Source organism: Trichomycterus rosablanca, chromosome 11, assembly GCF_030014385.1.
Source record: "Trichomycterus rosablanca isolate fTriRos1 chromosome 11, fTriRos1.hap1, whole genome shotgun sequence".
NCBI classification, from domain to species: domain Eukaryota; kingdom Metazoa; phylum Chordata; class Actinopteri; order Siluriformes; family Trichomycteridae; genus Trichomycterus; species Trichomycterus rosablanca.
In genome coordinates this window covers 27466197-27484745 of record NC_085998.1, presented here as the reverse complement: position 1 = coordinate 27484745, position 18549 = coordinate 27466197, and the positions used below count along the sequence as shown (strand labels likewise).

The following is an 18549-nucleotide window of genomic DNA, read 5'->3' as shown; positions in this document are numbered from 1 at the left end:
GCTCCTATATGGTAAGTGGAGCTGATAAAATAGACAGTAAGTGTAGAAAAAAGGTGGTTTTAATGTTATGGCTGATCAGTGTATATTGTACATACCTGTATCTGTATATCTTACTTTAACAAAAATGGTCCATTTAGAATTTTAGCTAAACTGGTTTCATTGTAATATGTATTTCATGTTAACATGTATTTCACTTAAACATTAATGTATATATTTATTTCAACATTTAGTGGACAAAACAAAAATAATGAACCTCGATGTGACATTTACAAATAGAAATGAAGTAGCATAGGTGAGTTATAATGGGATTGCTAATTACCAGTATGTATCGGCTGTAAATGAGCTCTGGTATTTAGCACTCTAGCACTTTAGCACTCTTCATGCCATCTGTTCCCGTTAGCCAAGATGTTATGTTTGATGTGAAGCATTTATTTAATTTGGTAAATTAGTTGTTTTTTATATGATGAAGACTTAAAAATCTGGAACTGGAGAAACGAAGTGTAGTTAAGAAGAGTATAAACATATTACATAGCCTTTTCTAAAAATGTGCAGCCTGCACACATACTCCCACCTGCCTGCAGTGATGTCATATACATACGCACAGCATGTGAAGACATCACATACACTGATGCCTGAAGTGACATCATATGCACTTTTTCACTGCCACTGAAATCAGAGTGTAGGAATAACGTGACAGCACGGTTATTAATGTTTTTTTTATTGTTTTTACTCTGTTTATGTAATACAAAGTATTATAAAACTATTGGCGTTGTTAAACTGTGTATATATCACGATTCCCTAAAATAGAGTAATTTAGCCTCAAATGTATAGTCTGTATAGTCTGTGAGCTACCTAATATTAGCTTGTATATAAACAAAAGTATTGACTATGATACAAAATTTAATTTTACAAAAATAGCACAGATTTGTGCATAAATTTTATATTTTATGGGATGGAACCAAATATTTTACACTTACACACTTACACTGTTTATAAAAAAAATAAGAAAAACACATATTTAAAAAAATACATATTATGGGGTTGGGTAACTTAAACAAATGCATTTTTTAAGGTGAAAATTCCATAAATAGTACCCTATTAATTAGTATTAAGGGATGTGCATGGTTCTAAGGCAAACTCATATGACCTAAAAAATTAATGACATTGTGTTTCTGTAATGTATCAGTAATGTTTTTATTATGTAATTCCGAAAACTGTGTATGGTTTCTTATGGTATCCAATTGTCATTGTCATTTGTTTTTGTTTAGATGCATCTTTTAGATGCATCAGTGAAGACTTACAACAAACCTTGCAGAAGATTTAATTTCTCTATTTGTTATAAAGTAATTCGGGAAAATTTCGATTAACTGCAAATGTGTGCATCTTCATTACTTGACCTATCTTTTTTCTTTCCCAACAATTCCACAGCCCCCACCCAGACCTTTGCAACACCTTCATTCCCCTACCTTCAGTAGCTTCACATTAGAATCAGAATCAGATTTTTTGGCCAAGTATGTGGATACACACAAGGAATTTGGTTCCGGCTGATGGTATCAGTATAAATCCAGTATACAAGCACAAGAACATTAAACACAAAAATATATAAACTGTAAGACTATATACAGGCAATATATGGAAAATGTATAACCGTGTGCATGTATGTACAGTATACATACAATATACAGTAATATACAGATAATGTAAGCTAGCAGCATGTGGAATATTTAAAAAAATAACAGTAACGTGCACAGCATGTAGGATGAGTACTACTGTACAATATTTAGTCAATTGGCAGCAGGTGAATATTGTCACGCTTAAGTTTGTATTGTCAGTCATTTATTTATTTAGGAACATGTACTATTAATTGAAATATATTATCCTCCTATAACAACATGGATCACAAACCTTTTGCAAAATTTGTAAACTTATTTATCTTGGTATGTGCTAAATTAGTATTTTTGCGAAATATTTTACTTTTGACCATACCTAACTTTAGTTTACTGGTTTTCCGCAATTATTAAATAAACAGCACGCAAACATAATCTGTTACACAGCCCCAGGGTATCTGGGGCAAGGGCAACAGTTATGTTTTTTATTACTGTTATTAGTAAGACAAGTTTACAGGAACAAGTAAATCAGTGCCAACAGTGGCTAACTGGTAATTTACATTTACATTTTTGGCATTTAGCAGACGCTTTTTATCCAAAGCGACTTACAGTAGTGTGACAGTTTACAGTCTAAGCAATTGAAGGTTAAGGGACTTGCTCAAGGATCCAACAGTGGCAACCTGGCAGTGGTGTATATGTATTTATACGTATATGTATAAATACATACATATTATATGTATTTTGTTTATCTTTCATAATGAAATACATGCATTTATATAATAATTATTGTTGTTCTGCTTGCTACATAGGATAATTATATATTCGTAAAAAGGTTTGCAAAATGCCCATAAACAGTGAAGTAAGATGAATGGATTAGCAATGCAGTAATACTTTTTTTTTTTTTTTAGAATATGTTGTTTATTTGTTTAACTGTCCCTGTTTTAAATCCTTTAAGGATGTAACGTTTATTTTGCAGTTAAAAAAAAAAAAAGAAATTGACAAGTAAATAGTTTAATTGTAGTTTACGTGTTTCTCTGTGCAAATATTAAGGATTTTCATTTGAAAATGCTTGTATGTTAAATAATAAAAGGCTAAGGAGGCTAACACCAAAAAGAAGCTAACTGGTCACGATATCCCTCTAGGCATATTTTGTTCATATTTTTCAGTTAAGAGTATATACCATGGTGTGCAGAAATAATGATCAATAAATATGCTAATTTAAATAGAAAATAAAAGCTTTTTAACATTCAAGACAGTACAGCCTTTTGAAAACACCAGAGTAACATGCTAATGACATTTTCGTGTCGTGCCAGAGCGCATGTCTGCAGCCCCTTATATGCATATAAGTACATTGGAACCATGCATGGTAAAATAATGTCCTATTGATTATTTAATATACATGAGAGCTGTGCTTGATAACATGGCTCATGGGTGCGAATGTGATATAGAATATGTATGTAGTATGTGAATGTGATAGAGGCATGTTGATGCTGTGCACACCGGTAAGCTGCGCACTCACACACTGCACGTTTAAAGGGAAATAACAACGCGCTCTTTGTATACATCCTATTTTTTTTCCCTTGAATAACATCTTAATCTTTTATAAATAACTGCCATGCGTTGTATGCGGACTTCAGATAGACTGTGTAGATTTACAGAGACTACATATAAGAACAGAAAGCAATAGGAATAGTAGATTTTGGGTCTAGTTGTTTTGGAGGAGGTTCTGTGTCCTATCGTGCCTCTAGCCAAACCCTGTCGCCATCTTGAATTTTAATGTAAATTATCTGGCATTTTTTTGTTGCTATATGGAATATTTTCTAAGAATTCTCCCCAGTCGTCCGCTTATGATGGAAACGCATTAACACAAGAGATAGACGGTGAGTATTTAAGCACGAACTTGGCCTTGTGTGATTTAGAATTCCTTATCTAATACTTTCCGGGTGCGATTTGCAGCTAGGCGCTGCTAGCAAGTTAGCTGCTAATAGAGGTAGCATTTGAAGGCCTGATTGCGGCTGCTCGTAAAAACATGATTTTATTATTAAAGTACATGCTTAAGAAATTATGGCACGTTTTAACGTTGTCTTGTTTCGGACCTTAATTATGAAATTATGATAACATGCGTTTAGTATTTCGGTGGATTTAAAGCTAACTGGCTAATGCTAATAAACAATATCAGTTGCCAAACGGTTTTTTGGGTTGCGTTTTAATCACTATACTAGCGTACTCGGTAGTATGCGAGAGTAATAACGAAAGGAATAATTCCGCGATTAATGGTACACAAGTTGGGCAAAAAGTATGCAGGCTTAGCAGTTAGCTTTAATGTACTGCTGTAGCAACGCTATTTTTTCTTATGCATTCTAGCTTTATGTGCTGTTAAATGGAAAAACTGACACAGCCACACATGAGTACATGCATGCATTTTATTTACTTTAATATAAGGCATTGTTTACTGTTTATAGAAGTTTTATAGTTTTTTTGCTCAAGGTAGTGTGTTTATTTAAACGGACTAGTTAGTGTGTTTATTTAAATGGACAAGAGTGAGCCAGCTAGCACGACCGCATAGTGATACAAAGCTGATACAGAAGCGCATGCAATATCGCAATATTTATGATAATAGCAATTTGTAATAATCATATGACGTGCTGGCAAAGACGCAACATTTTTAATCTTTTAAAATGAGACCTATTGCATGCAGCCAATTTTATTCCATTAGCAACCGGTGGATGTCACTCTGTACTCAGTATTACTTAATAGCTCAGTGGCACGAAGCATTTTACACTAATCCTAATTAGACAAGATGAGCTGAGATAAGTGTTTCTTATTTTATTTAGGATAAGTTATGCATTGGTAAATGCTTAGATATCAATATGTTAAAACGGGTAGCACTGTTTCCTATCAGCAAGAAGGTCCTGGGTTCGATTCCCAAGTGGAGCAGTCCGGGCTCTCTCTGTGTGGAGTTTGCATGTTGCATATCCTCCCCGTGTCTGTGTGGGTTTTCTTTTGGGAGATCCGGATTCCCTTCACAGTCCAAAGACATGCATTTGGGTTAACTGGAGCTGCTAGGTGGCATAGAGCCACCGTGGAGTTCTGTGTGAAGTTTGCATGTTCTCCCAGTGTCTGTGGGTTTCCTCCGAAAGCTCCGGTTTCCTCCCACAGTCCAAAGACATGCAAGTGAGGTGAATTGGAGATACTAAATTGTCCATGACTGTGTTTGATATAACCTTGTGAACTGATGAACCTTGTGTGAAACAGGTAACTACCGTTTCTGTCATGAATGTAACCAAATTGTAAAACATGACGTTAAAATCCTAATAAATAAATAACTGGAGCTGCTAAGTGTGTGTGTGTGTGTGTGTGTGTGTGTGTGTGTGTGTGTGTGTGTGTGTGTGTGTGTGTCTGTCTGTCTGTGTGTGTGTGTGTGTGTCTGTCTGTCTGTCTGTCTGTCTGTCTGTGTGTCTGTCTGTCTGTCTGTCTGTCTCTCTCTCTCTCTCTCTCTCTCTCACCCAGTAAACTCGACCCACTGCAATATTGAGTAGGATAAAGCTGTGGTAAAACAGACAATGAAGAAATATATTTTAATTACACAACTTACTGACTAGTAAACCATTGTACCTATCAGTACATTGTACTTCAGTAAATATTTTATATTGTTAATGTTGTGCAACAATGGGACCTTTCAAGTTCAAATGTCTTTATTTGTTCAAAAATGTCTGCAAAACCAAATGCCTTGACTCCTTTCAGTCTTTTAATTGGGATGTTTAATTTATGTTTTAAAATTACAACACTTGACACAAATTCACAGCAACATGCCTGTACTTTCTCTATTCTAAGTTGTTTTCATAAATTTCAATTTAATCCATAAATTTTCATGTATTATTTTAAGTACACCTTTATACTATGATTGTTTGCTGGCATTCAACTATATATGTCTTATGTTTAGTAATGTACTTATGTTTTATTTTTCAGGTGCATGCAACGTTTGGGGTACCCACAGTATTTGTTCCTATTGCCCATGCAAGCGGGAAATAAAACCAAGTTGCATCGTTTTCCTCCATGTTTTGTGCTTTCCCATAAGTACATAGAAGCTAAATGAGCCTTTACCAGAAAACCTGCTGGTATGAAATAGATGAAATAATCCAGGAACATGGTGCTAAATGGCAGGAGACATGGCAGTAGGTTCTGTAGTGATCAGCCTGTTGGGAAGACCAGGCTGCGGAACAGCCAGAGGGCCAGCCGGCGCCAGAGCAAAACCTCCTCTAGTGGCAGGAGATGCAGTCGACGTAAGTGATTCAATCCACAGTTATTGGATTGATTTTCTTTTTCCTTTTGATTTTATTTACCCATTTCTGCCTTTTTTTAATTTTATTTTTTTAATTTTGTCAGGTGTCAGTGGGGCAGCTCCAGAGCCAGAAAGGCGCCATGTGCCCTCTTCTGGAATGACGGCAAAGGAGCTGTGTGAATATGATGATCTATCCACTAGCCTGATCCTGGATCCTTACCTGGGTTTTCAGACCCACAAAATGAATACAAGGTTTGAAGTTCTATACGTTCATTATGCTTTTTGGTACATCAAACCTTTCAATCAACTGTCTTCTAATAAACCACTGTTTAGCTTTTAAATAAAATCATCCCTGTGTATTTGACCTTTTTAGGTTTCGGCCAGTCAAGGGTCGACAGTCCTTGCTTAAAGATGTGATTAAAAGCTTCAGGAAGAATGACAACCTGGAAAAAGCTTTTCAGGCTTTGACCTCTGGAGACTTTAGCAGACATCACTTTTCCAATAAGACAAAGGCCCAGGAGAAGCTCTTCAAAGCACATGTAAATTCATGTCTCAGATTTAACACTTGATCACAGTAAGACTTTTATTGTTTATAGTGCTTATAAAGGACTCTCTTTTCTTCAGGTTTTTGTTTACCTGCGTATGTTTGCATCAGACAGTGGATTTGAAATTCTTCCATGCAATCGTTATTCTTCTGAGCAAAATGGAGCCAAAATTGTAGCAACAAAAAATTGGTAATCTAAATGTCATCTGACTAAGCTTTGTCTTTTGTTTGTAAAAAATTGTACATATTTACATATAGTGCATATTTAACTTTTTTCTTTTTGTGTACTTAAGGAAGAGAAATGATAAAATCGAACACCTTGTCGGCTGCATTGCTGAGCTGTCTGCTAGCGAAGAGAGGATGTTGTTACGACATGGAGAGAACGACTTCAGTGTCATGTACTCCACACGTAAAAACTGTGCTCAACTCTGGCTGGGACCTGCTGCTTTTATTAATCATGGTATGTACACAGTGTTTTTGTGCATTTTGTCACCACTGGTTCTTTTCTACTGTAGGAAAGAAAAATGTGTATTTCCCACCAAAGTCATTTTGGAGGGAAAAGGGAATAACCAGAGCCAATGATGTTGCACGGCTACTTCAGCTCTACTTTTTCCAGCATGCATTGTACAGTGGTACCTTGAAACTGGACGTCAATATGTTTTGGGACTGGCGTCAAGTTTTAAAGGCATTAAGTGTTAAGGTATTTTTTCCCTCAAGGATGTATGGGAAACCTGTTAATGCGTGGTCCCATTAAAGTACATATATATTAGGCTAATGTAAATAAATGGGGTTGTTTTTGACACTTGTACACTAAAAACACACACACACACACACACATATAAATATATATTATATATATAGATTTAAGGGAATTGTCAAGTTTAAGGGTATAAATTTATCCATGAAGATTTTGAGTTTAGGGGATGTCGAGTTACAAGGTACCGCTGTAGTTGTGTTACAACGACATATCCTAATTCACGCTCATCTGTTAATGATTTAGATTTCTAACATGACAGCCTCTGTACCTTGCTTCACATAGATGTTATGGATTAATTATTTGTAATAACAGAGTCTCTTGATAAGGGTATCTTGAAACAACTGGAGATTTTAGTAAGTCTTGTGTTTACTATGCATTTAGATGTACTAGTATATAATACTAGTTATAATAAATGTTGTAAATAAATAAAGTGCTGGGGAGGTACAGTACTGGTACTTCAGTGAAATACAGAGAAGAGTTAACATCAGCATTACTTTATGCCCAACCAGGAAAAAGAATATTTTTAGTTATTAGTAAAGTAATCTCAGAAGTTATAGCAAATAGTAATAATCTACTAATGTCAGTAAGTCTTATGGTATTGGCATATGAGGCTTTGCTTCAGAAGGCAGGGAGGCAAGATGAAGGTCTTATGAAGAAATAACAGAAGAGGCAAAGACAGCAGCAGAACAGTGAAGATATACATAGTAGGAGGAGGGAGAGAATAAGAGCAGGTAAAGTAACAGGTCAAGTCTAATGTTATAAATACATACAGTGGTTCTCAACTGCGGCTTTAGTATTACACTGCCCTGTGCTCAAAATGCCTGATACAGCCGATCAACTACTATCACGGCCTTTATGAGCTGGGTGGGATATGCTATTGTTTGAAAAGGGGGAAAAACTAACCATGACTAAATCCTTGAATCAACAAATCACATGTTAAATGGGTTGCTGGTTTATTAGGTACTAAATAGGTAAACATAAGGTTTGCATTATTCAAAAGGTACAACCTTCAATTGTGCTTTTTCATAGCTCCAACAAATAAGCTGTGTTTACAAAATTCCATGTCCACATCACTTTTTTGTGGACATGGATATGTTTCATATAACCATAGGTTGAATTTTCCCATATAGCATGTCAGTATTGCCCAGCTAAGATTATAGGAGCAGTAAATGTCAAAATCTTTCCAAATTACTTTTTGCAGAAGCCTCATGACTCTTTTTTATTTCTTTCTTGAACCACTAAGAATAGACTGCTCTGAACATATTGTACCTTCTTTAATCATGCATATTTTCTTCTCATAACATTTATAAATAGCTGCAAAGTTTTTCCCCCCTTTTTTGTTTTTAATTCATGCTCTTAGGAAAGTAGCATAACGTATCATTCTGGTTGAAAATGAGTCTGTGGAAGTAAATTAAACCACATTTCTGCCTTTTTCTGTTACAGATTGTCGGCCAAATTGCAAGGTCAGTATGAACTTTAGTGCTGTATTACTTTCTATAAAGATTAACTTGCTGGACTGGCAAAAAAACCCAAAAAAAACTAAAATAGCTAATTGGTGTTTCTGTTATAGTTTGTATCCACAGGTCGAGACACTGCATGTGTCAAGGTCCTGCGGGACATTGAACCAGAAGAGGAGATCTCCTGTTACTATGGTGATGGCTTCTTTGGAGAAAATAATGAATTCTGCGAATGCTATACTTGTGAAAGGTATCATGTCCAATTTAAACCAAAGAATTCTTCTTATTTTTTTAATTATTAAACTAAATTTGACTACGTCTCATAACTATGCATTGTTTGGTTTGATTGCAGACGTGGCACCGGTGCTTTTAAGTCAAAAGCAGGGCTGCCTATGGAGGTCCCGGTGATCAATAGTAAGTACGGCCTGAGGGAGACGGACAATCGGCTGAGTAGGCTCAAGAAGCTTGGAGAGGGCAGCAGGAAATCAAACTGCCAGTCTGTTTCCACTGAGGCAGAGTCTCAAGAACCACCCACTGGACAACCATGTAAGAGCCGTTTTTTTAAAGGTCCAAGCACCAAAAGTGGTGAAACCCTATTATTGTTCTTCTTTTTCTCCAATAAAATGAAACACACTGACCAAAACTGTAGGTCATTGGGACATGAGACTTGATCTACAGTTACTAGCCCTTCCTTCTTTCCCCTCGCTATTTAGCCTGATTGGTCTGATGCTGGTGCTATAGTGTAGCGTCAAACTTTAAGGTCCATATGTACTACCCTGTAGACGTACTGACAAAGTTCCTTTTTACTAGTCTCATGCCCTACAAATAAGCCTCATTTTAACTAGTCTCATGCCCTACAAATAAGCCTCCTTTTTACTAGTCTTATGCCCTACAAATTGATTTTCACCCCACATACACAAATGTGGTATCAAAATAACCCTAAGCAATTGTTTAATTATCAAAATGCTACAGTGTACAGTTGTTGCCAGGTGCAAATCAAAAACATGGGTAGAGCAAGGCAACCATTAATATACTAATTTAACTTGGAAAGCATTCATATACTGCTTTAACTAAAGAATTACACTGATTGTCACATAGCATAAAATGTTTAAATGTTATGGTATAACTGCAGTGATAGGTGGTGCCATGATACGCAAGATAATGGAATGCAAACAAAGATGGTTCCATTGATGGGGAATTTGGCATAGTGCTTCTATAAGAAGTGGTCCCATTCTTACATATTGGGTCACATAATTTGTGCTTGGACCCTGGAAATCATAGCATGTGGCTATATTTTAGTATTAGTTTTTAAGGGGGGGGGGGGGGGGGGGGGTATATTTATATTTATCTGTTATATTCAAACAGCCTTGGCGTACTAAAACACTTAATGACGGTTATTATGGCATTGCAGCCTGCAAATATTCTCTTGCTCGCTTGCTGGAATGATTTAAATGTATTTTTTCGTTGAATAAAAATGTATTGAAACGAATAATAACTTAAAATGTAGTATATATTATGTTAATTATACCTACTAAATAGATAGTTAATAGTGGCGCGATAACCGGGCTAGATTTGCTCTGCTCTGTGTATTACTGCAACATCGGTAACGTCGGGAACATCGCTACCCCACTCGGATCCTCTCTAAACCACATCAGGTGAACTTGTTGGTTCTTCTAGCGTGCATGATAACGCAGGTTTAAGGTCTTGCCGACTTTATTCTTTATTCTATTTTTTTTTTTTTTTTTTTACCATATTTTGATTAGATGTGCGTTTTTAGCCTAAACACTTTTTTTTCGTTTCACAGTGTATATCTAGCCTAGGCTAGAAGCTAAATTTAAACCTTTTTTTAATAGAGAAAAGACGTGCATCCCTGCTCTGTTCTGTATTTAACAATAAACACGCATTTCATTGGTCTTAAAGCTGTCTCATCTTTGTCATTATAAAGCAATAATATACCGAATCATAGCCTAACAATAAAGCTTGTTTATATAGCTCTAAAATCCAGATCAATTAAGTAATTAAAAAAAAAAAAAAAAAAAAATGGTGATATTACCGCATAATGCGATATTGACACAGGCTGAATATCGCAAGGGGAAATTCTTTCACCGCGACAGCCCTATTGGTAAATAAATAAACAAATTATCTGCGGGACAATGTGCAATGGATGTTACAATGCCACGTTTTTATGATGTAAAAATGACACCAAGATAGACTATCTTAGAACTTTTTTCAAAACCACCTTATTATGACCTATAATTTGTACAATTTAATTAAAAACATAAATCGTTTAGGAAGAAAAACTAACTTTACAATGACATGGTTAGATAAATATGCACACTAACAGCTAATACTTCGTTAAAGCACCTTTTGATTTATGACAACATCCAGTCTTTTTTTAGGTAGGCGTCTATAGGCATGGCACATTTTTACTTGCCAATCTTTGCCCACTCTTTATTGCAAAAGCTCTCTAATTTTGTGCGATTGCAAGGACGTCTCCTGTGCACAGTCCTGTTCAGGTCACCCTACAGTTTTTTTTTGTTGGATTTAGGTCTAGGCTCTGGCTGCACCATTCCAAATGTTTGATCTTCTTCTGGTGAAGCCATTCTTTTATTTATGTAAAGCTTTCCTCTTCATCTTCAGCTTTTTAGTAGAGGCCTGAAGATTTTGTGCCAAAATTGATATTCGGTGTTGCCACCGGGCGCCATCTGGCGGGCATAATTGGCCACCGTATCTGCTAGGGCGGGACGACCGGACTATGTGTGGGTGGGATCTCCATATGCTGTTTAAGGACCCTGATTGGCGAAAGCAGAAAGCAGGGGCGAGAAGAGGAGGGCTGTGCACGTGTCGGAAAGAGGCGTGTACAGCGACGTGCTCTCCTCGGATGCAATCGGGTATCCCTCAGCAGCGGAAGACAAATTGACTGCGCTAAATCGGGAGAAAAATGGGGAGAAAATGCATTAAAAAAATAATTGATATTTGGATCTGTTCATAATTCCCTGCCCCCTGACTAAAGCCTCAGTTCCTGTTAAACTATAATAGAGCCACAGCATAATGCTGCCACCACCATACTTCACTGTGGGTATTGTGTTCATATGGTGATGCACAGTGATGATTTGTGCCAAACATATCTTTTGGAATTATGACCAAAGAGCTGAACCTTGGTGTCATTAGAGCATGACACACTTTCCCTCATGCATTTGGCAGACTTGATGTACAGGGTGGGCCATTTATATGGATACACCTAAAAAAAATGGGAATGGTTGGTGATATTAACTTCCTGTTTGTGGCACATTAGTATATGGGAGGGGGGGAAACTTTTTAAGATGGGTGGTGACCATGGTGGCCATTTTGAAGTTGGCCATTTTGGATCCAACTTTAGTTTTTTCAATGGGAAGAGGGTCATGTGACACATCAAACTTATTGAGAATTTCACAAGAAAAACAATGGTGTGCTTGGTTTTAACGTAACTTTATTCTTTCATGAGTTATTTACAAGTTTCTGACCACTTATAAAATGTGTTCAAAGTGCTGCCCATTGTGTTGGATTGTCAATGCAACCCTCTTCTCCCACTCTTCACACACTGATAGCAACACCGCAGAAGAAATGCTAGCACAGGCTTCCAGTATCCGAAGTTTCAGGTGCTGCACATCTCGTATCTTCACAGCATAGACAATTGCCTTCAGATGACCCCAAAGATAAAAGTCTAAGGGGGTCAGATCGGGAGACCTTGGGGGCCATTCAGCTGGCCCACGACGACCAATCCACTTTCCAGGAAACTGTTCATCTAGGAATGCTCGGACCTGACACCCATAATGTGGTGGTGCACCATCTTGCTGGAAAAACTCAGGGAACGTGCCAGCTTCAGTGCATAAAGAGGGAAACACATCATCATGTAGCAATTTCAAATATCCAGTGGCCTTGAGGTTTCCATTGATGAAGAATGGCCCCACTATCTTTGTACCCCATATACCACACCATAAATTTTTGTGTTCCAACAGTCTTGGAGGGATCTATCCAATGTGGGTTAGTGTCAGACCAATAGCGGTGGTTTTGTTTGTTAACTTCACCATTCACATAAAAGTTTGCCTCATCACTGAACAAAATGTTCTGTGTAAACTGAGGGTCCTGTTCCAATTTTTGTTTTGCCCATTCTGCAAATTCAGTGCGCCGATCTGGGTCATCCTCGTTGAGATGCTGCAGCAGCTGGAGTTTGTAAGGGTGCCATTTGTGAGTAGCTAATATCCGCCGAAGGGATGTTCGACTGATGCCACTCTCCAGTGACATGCGGCGAGTGCTACGCTGTGGGCTCTTGCTGAATGAAGCTAGGACAGCCACTGATGTTTCTTCATTAGTGACAGTTTTCATGCGTCCACATTTTGGCAAATCCAACACTGAACCAGTTTCACGAAACTTGGCAAGCAGTTGGCTAACTGTAGCATGGGAGATGGGTGGTCTCATAGGGTGTCTTGCATTGAAATCTGCTGCAATGACCCGGGTACTGCGTTCACCAGACATCAACACAATTTCTATCCGCTCCTCACGTGTTAACCTCTGCGACATGTCAATGGCTGTAAACAAGCACACCATTGTTTTTCTTGTGAAATTCTCAATAAGTTTGATGTGTCACATGACCCTCTTCCCATTGAAAAAACTAAAGTTGGATCCAAAATGGCCAACTTCAAAATGGCCGCCATGGTCACCACCCATCTTGAAAAGTTTCCCCCCTCCCATATACTAATGTGCCACAAACAGGAAGTTAATATCACCAACCATTCCCATTTTATTTAGGTGTATCCATATAAATGGCCCACCCTGTAGTTTTTTTTGCAAAATGTAGCCAGGCTTGGGTGTATTTCTTGCCACCCTACCCCGTAGACAAAATGTATGTAAAACACGGGAGCCTGTTCTCACTTGTAGTACACATCCAGTACTTGCCAAAAATTCCTGCAGCTTTTTTAATGTTGCAGGTTTCTGGATTAGGTTTCATTTTTTACTTTTTTTTTATTTTTTTTTTAAGGAAAGCGCAATTCTTGCTAATGTCACCGCAGTGCCCTATGTTATACACAACAATGTTCACTACTAGAAGAGCTGAATTTTATATGGGGTTAATCAGAGTCACTTTAATTGATGGCAGGTGTCACTGACTACTATTTAACGAGTTTGAACGTGATTGGTTCATTCTGACCTTATACACATACACAATTATAAGAGTGCAGCATACTAAATCTAATCATACTAAATGATTTCATTTTGTCCTTTTCAATTGAATTGCACAGATTATAGGTCACATTGAAGGTGGAAATACATATAAAATTATTTATCTTTACCTAATTTTTACATCACCAAAAACCTGGCATGTTAATGGAGGTGTAGACTTTTAAAATCCATTGTAGCCGGACTTTGTAGTCTAAGTGTATCTATTTGCATCATCACTGCATTGCATTATAATTTTTGATATAAAGCCCCATTAACAATACCTATTTATTTAGGCATAAAAAAAACAAAAAAAACATCCAAGACATGTTTTGCTATCCTCTTCATATTTTACCTGCTCGGGCGGCACGGTGGCTAAGTGGGTAGAATTGTCACCTCACAGCAAGAAGGTCCTGGGTTCCATCCCCAGGTGTGGCGGTCCAGGTCCTTTCTGTGTGGAGTTTGCTTGTTCTCCCCGTGTCTGTGTGGGTTTCCTCCGGGTGCTCCGGTTTCCTCACACAGTCCAAAGACATGCAAGTGAGGTGAATTGGAAATACAAAATTGTCCATGACTGTTTGATATAACCTTGTGAACTGATGAATCTTGTGTAACGAGTAACTACGTGTCCTGTCATGAATGTAACCAAAGTGTAAAACATGACGTTAAAATCCTAATGAACAAACAAACAAACATTCTGAACGTAGCCACATACAAAATTATAAGAGAGTGCAGCTTTTTATTGAATTTCACAGAGTATACATCACATGACGATTTACCTTGGACTGATTTTTTTACATCACCAAAAATCTGGCATGTTAGTAGGGGTGTATAGACTTTTATATCCACTGTAGCTGGACTTTAAAACAGTCTAAACTAATCTATTTGCATCATCATTGCCTTGTATTGTTTCCTTCAGTATAAAGCCCAATAAAATATACATATTAATTTAGGCTTAAAGACATGTTCTGCTGTCCTTTCCATATTCTACCCAATCTGCTCACTGCCAATTCCCCTGTTGCAATTCTCTTGCCGCTTGTGCCACCCCCACACAGGCCAAGGAAAGCTGCCTTGTTTGACCTGCACACAGTTGCCATCTTTTCACATGCCAGTAGCAGAGACTCATGGAGAACTGTACTGCGCATAGAGAGCCAAACTATGAGCTCCAAGAATACCCAACTGCTAGTGCAGGTGCCAGACAGCAGAGGTTGCAATTGCACAGAAAGAATGAGACTCATTCACACCCTACAACCCCCAAAACACATCCTACTTCTAAAATAACACTAATCAATAATTTGTGGTTTTCTAAGGGTTTTAGAACACTGTAGATGATTGAAAAATTGCAATAATTTCTCACTTCTTTTATTTTTTTTATTAGCATTACGGAGAAGGACATCACAACCACAGTTAAAAGCAAATTGCAAAGTCAGACCTGTAACAAGGCAAACATCGCCAAGCACTCCTACTTCTACCTCACCCTCTAAAAGAAGTCAAGCATCCAATTTCAGTTTACCAAAGAGACTTAACTCAAAGCCTGCTCAGCTTTTACCTAGAGGAAAAAGGTGCCGCCGGTCAACTGCACTGAAGGCACACACGAGAGCGAGTACTGGAAGCTTGAACCTCAGGCAGTCTTGCAGGAGAGAGGCAGACAGTCAAGGAACCCCTCAATTCTCTAGCTGCAGAGGGGGTGTAAAACGAACTGCAGTTCACGAAAACAATCAGAACTCCCGAAAGGGTTTTTTGGCCAGCAAGGACAATGTGTCTTGCTCGTACAGAACTCGCAGGTCCGGCAGGACCGCACTAGGTGCTCAGGAGCTTGATGCCAGCAAGCATGGCCCAAAGCCAAGCATAACAAGCAAGACACTTGGTAGCACATCCATTAAAACCGAGCCTGGTTGTATTGTTCCCATCATGCAGAGGCATCAGGATAACATCCCTAGCCTAGAGACTAGCTGTCCCAGGAAAGGGATTTGTCCAAAACGCAGGAGGACAATAAAACAGGAAGAAGTGGGCTCCTATATTGATGAAATATTCCAAGAAGGCATGCCTGACCTTCAACACACAGCACGGACTGCTGACGTGGCGGATTGCGCCAAGGTGCCACTTGCTCTTCCAGGGCGGCATTACGACGGCCTGGCTCAGAGTGCAAAGGTGCTACGACGCAACAAGATGAGCAAAAAGAAGCGACGTATCACACGCTATGATGCGCAGCTAATTTTGGAGAACAGCACCGGCATCCCCAAATTGACACTGCGTCGACGGCGGGATCGCAGCAGCAGTAAGAAGAAAGAGCAGCGAGACACCAAGGCCATGCGGTGCTCATCCAGTTCGTCTAAAATCAGCATCAAGTTTAGCAAGGAACGGGATAAGGAGCGGGCCGGTCTGTACGTGGCTAAGCTAAACAATGGTTTTGGACATGGACAGCATGGGAGCTCGACTAAGCTGAAGATCCAGCTGAAACGTGAGGAGGATGTAACCTTCACCGGGATAGTGAAGCGAGAGGAGGGCGAGGTTCTGGAAAGAGAGGTAGGAGTTCAAATGGCTCGGAACATTAAGGAGGACTCGCTGACTTCGGAAGATGAGGAGGACTACTTTGACAATGAGGACGACTTTATCCCACTTCCACAAGCGAAACGCCTGCGGCTGATTGTAGGCAAAGATTCCATAGACATTGACATCTCCTCGAGAAGAAGAGAGGACCAGTCGCTCAGACTCAACGCCTAAGCTGTGTAAATCCCGAATCTAACAATCACGTGCTCATCTTTAAGAATTTAATTTAAATGTGGAGTAAGAATGGCAAATGTACAATTAAACTGACTCGAGCTATCTTTCATCATTTCAGTGGTGGCACTTCTTTATGGTTTATTCATCATAATTATAAATATTGTAGAAAGTGTACAGATATCTATCACTGTTCTGTCTGTTAGTTAAATGTGCTGATGTTTATTAGCATCCTGTTCAGCTTTGCCATTTTATTCAAAAATAATACAAAAAAAAAAAGTCAGCAGCCCACTGCAAACCAACAGCTTCGTCTTATTTTCAGATTTCTTTCTCACCCTGCCGATATTTGATCATGTTAAAGTTATTCATTTTATTTGTCTGGTAAGAAGTAAAAGGGCTGCAATGTGTTTATCCACCTTCGGGAACATTGCATGAGTCCACCTCAGCAACTAGATACCGCTTTTAAGATTTAATAAGCAGGCAGTGTACCAAATTCTGTTTCATTTAACATGTCTAAAGGGAATCCTACAAAAGCTCTGTACAGGAAGTCTATGGGTCATTCCTGGGATTGGGTGCCTTTTGGACCTTAAAACTTTTTGAAAATGAAACACTGTTTTAATATGTTTTTCATGTTTTATTATAAAAAGAACATGTTATACTTTCCAAACTAATATTGGTCAAGCTAAATTACACATGCACCTCATATACACTGTGACGTCCACCCTGTTACGTATTAGGTTGTAACCGGGTGGACCATAACAGGGTGGACATTCTGACATAAAATTAGCCATAAGCTAGCGAGTGAGCAAAACAATGAGTAAATTCACACAAAGAATTCTCTGCTCTCTGATCAAATCGTACTGCTTTTTCTCATATATCCCATAACAGGGTGGACATGTTTTGGTTGACCATATAAGACTTTTAGGATAAAATGTGGAAAAAACAACATTAAAATGAGGAGTTTAATGAGCCACAGTTGTTTTCCCTCAAAAAAGATCATGTGAGCTCCAGGAAATGTCAGTATGCAAAACAGCTCTTCATTTTAAGAGACTGTAGTAAGACGCCGCTCGGGTGGCGCAGCGTTAAAGTACGCTAGCTCACCAGAGTTGGGGTTTCGAATACATCGTATCGAACCTCAGCATCGAACCTTTCCGACTGGGCTGGCCGGCTGTATGAACAACGATTGGCTGTTGTTCAGGGTTAGGGGTAAGAAAGTCGGATCACAGGTCCTCATAACTGGTGTGACTGCGGCCCCTGCTGGCTGACTGATGGCGCCTGCACAGGGCTGAGGAATAATGCTGATGGGGGTGTGGCCCTCCGTGCACAGTGCCTGTCAAGTGTATGAACTCGACTCATGCAGGTAAAAAATGCAGTCTGTACTGACTGTGCGTACAGGAGGGGGCGTATGTCAGTTGAGAGGCGTCCTCAGTCAGTGGTGAAGGGTCGAATCACTATAGAGGACGCAGTCAGGGTAATTGGACACGACTAGACTGGGGGATAAAAATTGGGGGGGAAAAAAATATATATATACTGTATATACATAAAGAGACTAGTAAGAAATAACAGGGTGGACAGCAACTAGAGGGACGTGTGAAAAACCCTTATAATCAGCAATAAAATCCAAGGTTTAGAGGGACTTAAACAAACATTTTAAACAGATTAAACCACATATATCCATCACTAAATCAGAATGTACAGCACTGGGGAAATGGGAAAACTGCTGGTATCTAAGAGATAAAAACAGTATGTATACACAGATTTTATTGGGGGGGGGGGGGGGGGGGGGGGGGGGGTAGAAAACATTGTGTTCAAAGTGTTAAAATTATTTAAGTAAGATGTTAAGAAATTGTATTGTTTAAAATATACTTAATAAATACAATGATCAGTACTGTGGACACAAAAGGCACCGAATTGTAGGAATGACCCACATAACAAGTAGTTAAACAGGTAAACCTCCATAAATGCACACTTACTTGATGTTCGTATTTAAA

The 18549-nt window shown here is 38.6% G+C and overlaps 1 protein-coding gene across 1 annotated transcript; it reads left to right on the top strand.

The window, feature by feature from the left end:
• Nucleotides 1-3383: 3383 nt before the first annotated feature.
• Nucleotides 3384-16673, top strand: kmt5b (lysine methyltransferase 5B). The gene is made up of 10 exons (XM_063004126.1): nucleotides 3384-3487; nucleotides 5577-5890; nucleotides 5994-6141; nucleotides 6263-6428; nucleotides 6514-6623; nucleotides 6727-6893; nucleotides 8634-8653; nucleotides 8761-8897; nucleotides 9000-9193; nucleotides 15216-16673. The coding sequence occupies exons 2-10, from the start codon at nucleotides 5755-5757 to the stop codon at nucleotides 16559-16561; spliced, it is 2424 nt and encodes an 807-aa protein (XP_062860196.1). The 5' UTR covers nucleotides 3384-3487; nucleotides 5577-5754; the 3' UTR covers nucleotides 16562-16673.
• Nucleotides 16674-18549: the final 1876 nt, after the last annotated feature.

Coding starts and splice junctions, on each gene's coding strand:
- kmt5b (XM_063004126.1), top strand. CDS start 5,755: ATGGTGCTAAATGGCAGGAGACATGGCAGTAGGTTCTGTAGTGATCAG. Junction 6,624..6,726: donor ATTGTAGCAACAAAAAATTG/GTAATCTAAATG, acceptor TGTGTACTTAAG/GAAGAGAAATGATAAAATCG. Junction 9,194..15,215: donor ACCACCCACTGGACAACCAT/GTAAGAGCCGTT, acceptor TTTTTTTATTAG/CATTACGGAGAAGGACATCA.